The following is an 8,341-nucleotide window of genomic DNA, read 5'->3' on the forward strand; positions in this document are numbered from 1 at the left end:
GGGGGGGGGGGGGCTGCTCCGTGGCCCTCCCTGACCCTAGTAGACTTGTGTTTCTGTGGTGACATGACCAGAGACCACCCTGAACTTGGCAAATGGAATGCCAGTCTTGCCTAGGGCCCCCTGGACCTCCGGGAGCAGCCTGAGCAGGGCCCTACCCTCGCCGCGCCAGGTTGTCCCCTGGCCTCCTGGATCCACCATGGAGGGTGGTGACAGTAGGGTGAGCTAGGGCTCTGAGGCCGTGCTGCGAGGGCTGTGCTGGGTCGGCTGGCTACCCGGGACCCGGCCACAGGCTCTCCGCTCTGTCGCGGAATCCAAAGGGGGGACCAGGCTGCTCGGGGGAAGCTATCAGCCAGGCCGGGAGGGGAGCCCTGGAGAGGGACCCTCAGCAGGTCCATGCAGGAGTCCGGCTGGCCCCCTCTCTTGCCCCCAGACCTCTCAGGCCTGTTTGCTGCCACTGCTGTGGTCCCCACGGCTATGCCCCCCCGGCCTGACGGTTCTGTGTCTCCTCTTTTCAGACGAGCCAAGCTCAGGCTCTATCTGGAGCAGCTCAAGCAGCTGGTGCCCCTGGGCCCTGACAGTACCCGCCACACCACGCTGAGCCTCCTGAAGCGTGCCAAGACACACATCAAGGTGAGCAGGACGGCCCACCACGGCCGCTGGTCTGACCCGCTGCCCACGCTGACCCCGGCCTGTCACGCACACTCTGGGGGAGTGGCCGGGGGGCCTGAGGGCAGCCACCTAGCAGGTGTCCGCTGGGGTCTCTGGTGGCAGGTGAGGGTGCTGAGGGTGGAGGGGGTCACGGGCCCATGCTGGGTTTTCTCGAGGGGGGCAGGGGGTAGGAGGTAGCCGTTCCGGGCTGGTGGAGGTGAAGGTGGGTTACAGGTGGCCCCTATAGCCCTGGGCTGTGAAGGAGAGGTGGGGCCAGGAAGGGCAGGATGGGAAGCAGGCCTAGGGGTGTTGGGAAGAGGGTAGAGGGTGGGGTTGGTCTCCTGGGGCTGGCAGAGGGGGTAGATGGAGTGGGCCATTGTCTGGGGCATCCCCCCAAGGCCTCGAGCCCGACCTGCTGGTTTGGGGGGATCTCAGACCCTTGAGCCGACCAGCATGGGTCTCGGTCCCCTCGAAGGACCCCTCAAAGCCTCCGAGCTAGCACAGGCAGGGGCACTTCCAGGCAGGGTGGCTGCAGTGTGGAGAGAGGCACAGAGCAGGCAGCTTCTCAGAGCAGAGTGCTGCCTCAGGGACAGGCAGGGGGTGAGGGGGTGTCAGGAGTATGGGGGGCTGTGGGGGCAAGACCACTGAGGGCAGGCTGTTCTCCAGGAGGCCCACACATGACTTGGCTTGGCCAAGTAAGCTTGTGGCCGTGGGTCTCCTGGAGCTGGTCAGCAGACTCAGACCCAGGCCTGGGAGGTGGCACGTCAGGTAACCACCTGGCAGGGTGAGGAGGGGGCTCCTCAGGCCCACGGGGCCGGTGGGCCAGGGGGTGGGGGTTGGGAACCTGCCCTGCCCAGGCCTCTGTGCCCCACTTCCTGGTCCGGGTATGGGGGACGGCCCCCCTCCCACTGCTCACAGCTGCCCCTGCCCCCAGAAACTGGAGGAGCAGGACCGCCGGGCACTGAGCATCAAGGAGCAGCTGCAGCGGGAGCACCGCTTCCTGAAACGGCGCCTGGAGCAACTGTCCATGCAGAGTCTGGAGCGTGTACGCACGGACAGCACGGGCTCCGCCGTCTCCACTGACGACTCAGAGCAAGGTGGGGACGTGGGAGCAGCCTCCTGGGGCGGGGGCGGGGGGAAGCTGGGAGGGTGCGGTTGGCTGGGAGGTGGCCTGGGGGAGGGGAGGGAGGACAGCAGATACCCAGGCGAGCCCTGGGAGTGTGTGGCTGATGTGCTGGGACAAGGGCGGTGAGGCCCAGAGGGCAGCTGGCCTGTGCTCCAGGCTCTGTGCTCCTCACCAAGCGGCAGGCCAGGAGCCCCGTGCTTCCCCCACACCCCCACTCCCGGAGCCTCTGCTTCCTCCGTGAGGGGCACCTCAGGTTCTGACCCTGCCCCCTCCGTTCTCCCCAGAAGTGGACGTAGAGGGCATGGAGTTTGGCCCTGGTGAGCTGGACAGTGTTGGCAGCGGCAGTGACGTGGACGAGCACTACAGCCTGCAGAGCGGTGGCTGCGGCGACGGGGGCTACGGGCCCCCCTGCCGGCGGCCTGGCCGCCTCAGCCTCTCGTAGGCCCAGGGCCCTCTGCTCCTTGGCCCGCCTGCCTACCCGGCCAAGCGTGCCAGCCCTCTGGTCCTCGAAAGCCTCTCCGCGGGCCCGCTGCTGTGCCATTCTGGAAGCTCCAGCTGCCGCCCGGGGTGCCCGCCTCCGCCCGCCTGCTGGTCAGGGCCCGCCGCGCCGCCCACCCCTCCCAGCTGGGCAGGGACCCCTGCAGGGAGACGGGGCCCAGCTCCCACATCCCGGAGCCCAGCGTAGCCGCCCACGGTCTGTTCTCAGATTCCTAATCATTCCAGAAGTATTAAATATCATTGCTGCAAATCTCGGCGGGCACCGTGTGAGGGGCTTAATGACCACTGCGGGGAGCTCAGACCCCAACCCTGGATCCCAGGAGGAAGGAGAGGACCGAGGAAGGAAGGAAGGCGTGGCTCTCCGTCCATCTGTCCATCTGTCTGTCAGTCCACGTAGGCTCCTGAAGCCTGGACAGAGGGACCCATGAAGGGCGGGACTCGGGTGAGCACCCTGGGGCAAGTGGGTGGAGAGGGGCCTTTGTACCCCACAGGTGTTGGGATCTAGGGCTGGGCTCCTGGGGGCAGGCCAGGCCACCCCATCCCAAGCTGGGCAGCTTCTGCTCTGTTAGGTCCCGCAGATGTACACACGCACACGCCTAGGCACACATGCCCACACGCACACACGTGCACACACGCAGACACACGTGGTCACTGGACCCAGAGGGTACACGTCTTGGGGAGGTAGGCCTTCAAGGGTCATCTGGGCACATGCTGGCCCCTGGCCTCTGCCTGGCTCCTCCTCCCACCCCGGCTCACCTGCCCAGTCTGCACAGGGCAGGCGGCTCTGCCTCCCAGCCGGGGCTGAGGTGCACTGGGGGCGGTAGCTTGAAGCCATGGAGTCCTCAGGAGGCTTTCTCGTCTACCTTTAAAGAAAAAAGGCAAAAAAAAAAAAAAAATTTGCTGCACTGCCCAGCAGCCCAGAACAGGGCTCCCGGGAGAGAGGTTTTTCCCCCAAAATAAGAAACATTTTTAAAAGAGAAAAAAGCTCTAAGGACTCCCTGCTAAGTGACATCAGCGTGTGCTGCCTCAATTTCCTGTACGAGATTTTTGTACTCTATTTTCCTAGCCATTGTTGTGTCCTTGTTTGCTGAGGGGTGGGAGCGACCCAGCGTCTCAGGGACTCGTCTTGTCTGTCACCGTTGTCCAAGTGTGCCTTGTGTCCCGTGTCTGGCCCTGCCCCACCCACCACCACCAGCATCTCCCTTGTGGCTCAAGGGGCACCCCCGGCCTGCCCCGCAGGTGCCCTCCCAGCTTCCTCACCGCGCGGCTGCCCTTCCCAGCAGCCACAGCTTTCTGGGAGTGAGAGACTGCTGGGCCAGTCAGGGGTTGTGCGGGCAGCTCTCTGTCACCTCGCCCCTCAGTGACCCAGCACCCCCCCCATCTCGCCCTCCCAGCTGTCAGTCGGGCCCCGCTGGGCAGCCTGGCCTCCTGGTCAGGGGCCTGCTCACCGGAGAAATAGGTTCTCACTTGTACCCAGCTTGACCCTGCCCTGCTCCCCCAGCCTGGGGCGAGAGCTCCAGATTTCAGACATTGGCAGCTGATGAAGACAGCCCTTCCCCCTGGGTAGCCGGGCTTGGGCATTAGGAGGCTTCTTCTGGCCTTCTGTTCCTGAAGGCCTTGTCCACACAGCAATATTTGGGTGGCGTGCTGTGGGGCTGGCCCACGGCAGTGTCTGCTTCCCTCTCTGGTGCTTGTAACCAATTTCCAGATTGTGGGGGGAAATTTGTGTTTATTTCTGGTCACAGCGATGGACACCCCAGGGTGGGTGGCCTACTGAGGTAGAAAGGGGTCCCTGGAAATGGCTTTGGCACAGAACCTGCCCTGTGGGGGCTCAGGATGACAAGTGGAGAGCAGGCTTGTGGGAGGCAGTTCGTGAACTGGGGACATTGTCCAAACCTCTTGCTGGTGGTTGCAAGGAAAACTCTTCTGTCAGCTTCTCCTTCCAGCCTCACTGGGGGTCTGGCGTGCCCAGAGCGGCTTCTCCTCTCTGCCTGAGCGTGCCACGGAGTGCTGCTTGTGGGCACCCAGCCCGCTCTGAGCAGGGTGGGAGTGCCCGAGTTGAAGATCCCATTGCAGCAGACATAAGTCCAGGCCCCTGGGGTGGTCTGCACTCTCAGTTAAAGCACCAGCTCCCCCAGTAGCTGGGGGCTCTGCTCCTACCCCAGCCAGCAGAGCGCTCCCTGGGTGACCAACTGTGGCCATCAGCTGACCTTCCTGGCAGCTCAACCCGTGGCTTTTCAGGCCATGGTTCCCATGTGGGCTGGGGAGTTGACCTCACTGGCCACCTAGGGGCACTGTGGTCCCAGAGGCCCTTCCCGCCACCAGCAGACAGATGAGGGGGTGGTCCTCAGGGCCAGGGTCTGGTGCTAGGAGTTATTCACACATCCATTCTCCCCCCCAACTAGCTCCCTGCCTTTTGCACAGGTTAGCTGTTGCTGGTAGGCACAGAGACCCAGCGGGGGCCCGGCTGAGGCCACTTTGGATAACTGAGCATCGTTGAGTCTATAGAAAGCAGATGGGACCAGAACAGGGTTACAAGGGTATCTGTGACCTCTATCCATACGCCCTTCCACACCTACGTGGGCCACCGTGGCCCTCGGTGGCCAGGATCCTGGAACCCCAGGCTCAGGTTCAGGTCCCCACCCTCACTGGGAGGTGACCCCATACACCAGGCCACCACTGCCCCAGTGCAGACCCAGCTGGCTGGGGAGACTGCAAGAAGGCTCCTCCTCCTTGGAGCTCTGGGCCCACCTTTGTAGTTTGGGTCTTGGAGGCCCACTGCCCGAGCCCGCTCTCCTGGGCCGATGGAGCTGTGCGCCCAACCACAGCCCTCCTGTCTGCCCCAGACAATCCCCATCTGCTGAGTGAGCAGGCTTCCCCCACTCTCCCACCCCCTGCCTCTCTCTGGGCCAGGTAACCTGGGGCCCCCTCCCCATGGCCATGTACACAGAACTCTAACCCCAGGCCACATATAGGGCAGTTTCTGTGCCAGAGTCTGGGGTTTCTGTGCCAGAGTCTGGGGCTGCCCAGGGGGCCTGGTGCTGGCCAGGTCAGCGCGTCACAAGATCCTTGCTGGAGAGAATTGGGCCACCCACCTGCCTGTTCACCGGGAGGGACTGTGCTGTACCATTCTGTCTTTGTAATATAAATACAGATTTTTATACCTCACCCCTCTGGCTTCCAGTTCTTTCCGTCACCATATTTGGCTCCCCTCCCCTCAGCCTCCATAGGGAGCCTGAGCTCACTGGTGACTTTGGCCGCCTTCACCGCCCTGCCCACAGCTTCTGCTTTCAGGGAGGCCCAACAGACCGTGGTCCTTCCCCACTGCCAGACGGCTACCACGGAGATGCCACCGTCACACCTGCCTCCCTGGAGGGCCACACCTGGAGTTGAATGAAGGTGGAACCCCACCCCACCCCCGCCATCTGCCAACCAGGTGCTTTTGCTGCCTACATTCTGACCTTGCTCCTGGCCCTGGGGCTGGGGCACCATCTCATAAGGACAGCTTGGCCCTTGGGGTGGTTGGCCTTAGGGTGGAAAGCAAGTGTTCTCAGCCAGGTGCCCTTTCCACACAGCTGCTGTTGACTGTCAGGGATGCACCTTGAGAACCTTCCTTGGACCTGTCCTCAGCATCCCCAGAATGTCCCGGGCATGGCCTCTGTCTGCTGCTGTGCAGGGTGGGGATGTGAAATGGTGTGGCCCCAGGGCAAGGCAACTAGGGGACAAAATGCTCGGGTAATGGGGAGGTGGGTAGCCAGAACAGGACTCTCCTGCCCCCCCCGCCACCTCGGCCGACGGGGCACCATGGCACACTGGAGATGGCTCAGTGAATCCCTCCAGCAAGTTCTGGGGTGTCTGGGAGAGGACCTGCAGGGGGCTCTGGGAGGAATCTGGGTCCCTCCTCCTTCTCCCAGCAGGCAGTAGCACTCTCCTCTTGAACCTGGGAGCATGTCTGGAAAATAAGGGAATTCCTACTGGGAATGCAGCTGGGGCTTGGGGTGTGACTGTAAAGGAACAGCTTTTGAATTCCAAATATTGCTAGGACTTCAATTCACCACCACCTTTCACGGACCTCACAAGGCCTCCAGCAACTGTGCTAAGCACTCTGTGAAGTTACAGCCTGCTGTCCTCATGCTGGGCCCAGCTCAGAGACAGAAAATGGAGGCTCAGAGAAGGTCACCAAGTCACCCACTGAACCTGGAGGGCCTGGAACCAGACTCCGGTCCTCAGGGAAAACCCTCCCGCCACCAGATTACATCTCCATATTCAGCCTGGATTACAGGCAGCACCCCTCAAGGGGGACACCTGCCTCCAGGTCAGCCCTCCTGCCCAAGCTCTTCTTGGCAGGCAGAAGGACCTCAGGTGGTCTTTTTGCTCCCCCACCCCCACCCCCACCCCACGGCCTTCAGAATGAATCCCAGTTGCCTGCTTTCTTCCCATCTGCTCCTGGACCTTCAGTGCTTGCTTTCTACTCTCACCGTTGCTTCCCTCGCCAGCCCTCCACCTCCAAGCTCAGCTCTGTGACCTGCTCCTATGCCCCTTCCCATTACACTCTGTCAGGATTATGGCCCCCAAAACTGGGAGGGAAGGCACTCTTCATGCCGTTTCCTTTCCTCCATTCCCAGTCCCTAGCTGGGCCAGGCCCCCAGTGCATGCTAGCTGCATGAAGATCTTTCCAGAATGTAAACGGGATTATCCCTCTTGCCCGTTTAGTTCAAAGTGGCTCTCAACTACCTCCTCCGCCTGTCTTCAGGCCCTTCACGAGACCCTGAGCCCCCCTACCAGGTCCTCGCTGCCCTCTTCCTCTGAGCGCTCTTACCCCAAACTCTTCCCATCCCCAATCAAACTATCTTGCTGACCCCAACCTGCTCCTGAGTTTTTACTTCTGTTACATGAATATCAACGTGATGGACGACAGAGTCACTTTCTTCCCAACTTCTTCCTCAATACCCTCTGCTTTCTTCTGACTAGGCAGGAGTAATAGTAAGAAATAGAAGTGTCACGTCCTTGCTCAGCTGGAAGTTGAGAGTCACCCTGTCTCTGGTCTCTGGCCCTCCTGGCTCCTCCTGGCTCAGGGTTCTGCCCTTAAGGCAGCTCTCTGCCCCTCTAGGAGCCAGCTTGCTCCTCCCTGCATCAGTCTGTGGCCACCTCTTTGTCACTTTTGTCACTGAGAATGTCACTCCTCTGCCTGGAAAAGCCCCCTACTCCTCTCATTGCTTGAAGAATGGAGTTCTGCCAGTACCGAAAACTGAATTTAGGAATAAATTATCTTTAACATCAGACTTCCAGTTAGACATATCTAAAAACATATTGTCCAGAACCTAAAATACTTCTAGTATCAGCAGGAGAAAAAAAGATTCCTACAGGAAGGAGAAGAGAAAACGCAATCAGCGAGCCCGCTTGCGGCTTGCAGCTGTGCAAGGAGGCTGAGCGCATGGCCTCCTCACGGGCTTCCTTGCCGAAGCCTCACCTGTGGGCTCCCTTCATCTTTTGACCCTGTAAGGACCCCCTAAGACCCCGAATGATTTTGATTGGAGGAAAGAAACCTTGTCTTGGAAATGAGTGTAGCCTGTTTGCCTTTTAAATCCCAAACGCAACCTGAAGCGCAGGAATGCCCTAATAAATCGAGTTTTCGGAGACAGCTTCTGGGGGCTGCATGATTAAACCTGTTGTGTGTTGTTTGTACTCTGGGAGCTAATAACATTGTGATTCCTACTTTACGTTTTTATGGCCTCTTTCTTTGGCCCCATAAATATCTTTCAAACAAATAACCATGGTCAGCAATTCAAAATCATACGGAGAATTTGTGGGCTCAGGAAATGACCCAGGGGTCGCAATGAAATGTGGGATTCTAGAATAGCTCCCTATGCCTTCATCCTCCTGTCCCTTACCCTCCAGTCCCACGGAGGATCTTTCCAAAAAGCAGCCCCTTTTCTTTCTTCTCCTCTTTTCCGAGTTCCTCTTCACAGTCTATAAACATCCCCAAGTTCCTCTCATCTGAAAACAAAACAAACCCAAACCCTCCCCCTACCCTACCCCACATTCCCACCCCCTCATCTCGTGTCATTC

General features: G+C 60.2%; 1 protein-coding gene across 1 annotated transcript in view; it reads left to right on the top strand.

Moving 5' to 3' along the window:
• Nucleotides 1-5,440, top strand: part of MXD4 (MAX dimerization protein 4) — a 14,734-nt gene extending 9,294 nt beyond the window's left edge. Inside the window, exons 4-6 of the mRNA XM_040625248.1 lie at nucleotides 516-630; nucleotides 1,583-1,745; nucleotides 2,059-5,440. Coding sequence (XP_040481182.1) covers nucleotides 516-630; nucleotides 1,583-1,745; nucleotides 2,059-2,216 — 436 coding nt within the window. The 3' untranslated portion in view covers nucleotides 2,217-5,440. The remainder of the gene's footprint in view (nucleotides 1-515; nucleotides 631-1,582; nucleotides 1,746-2,058) is intronic.
• The last annotated feature ends 2,901 nt before the right edge of the window (nucleotides 5,441-8,341 follow it).

This window comes from Ursus maritimus, unplaced genomic scaffold, assembly GCF_017311325.1.
Source record: "Ursus maritimus isolate PB19 unplaced genomic scaffold, ASM1731132v1 scaffold_8, whole genome shotgun sequence".
NCBI classification, from domain to species: domain Eukaryota; kingdom Metazoa; phylum Chordata; class Mammalia; order Carnivora; family Ursidae; genus Ursus; species Ursus maritimus.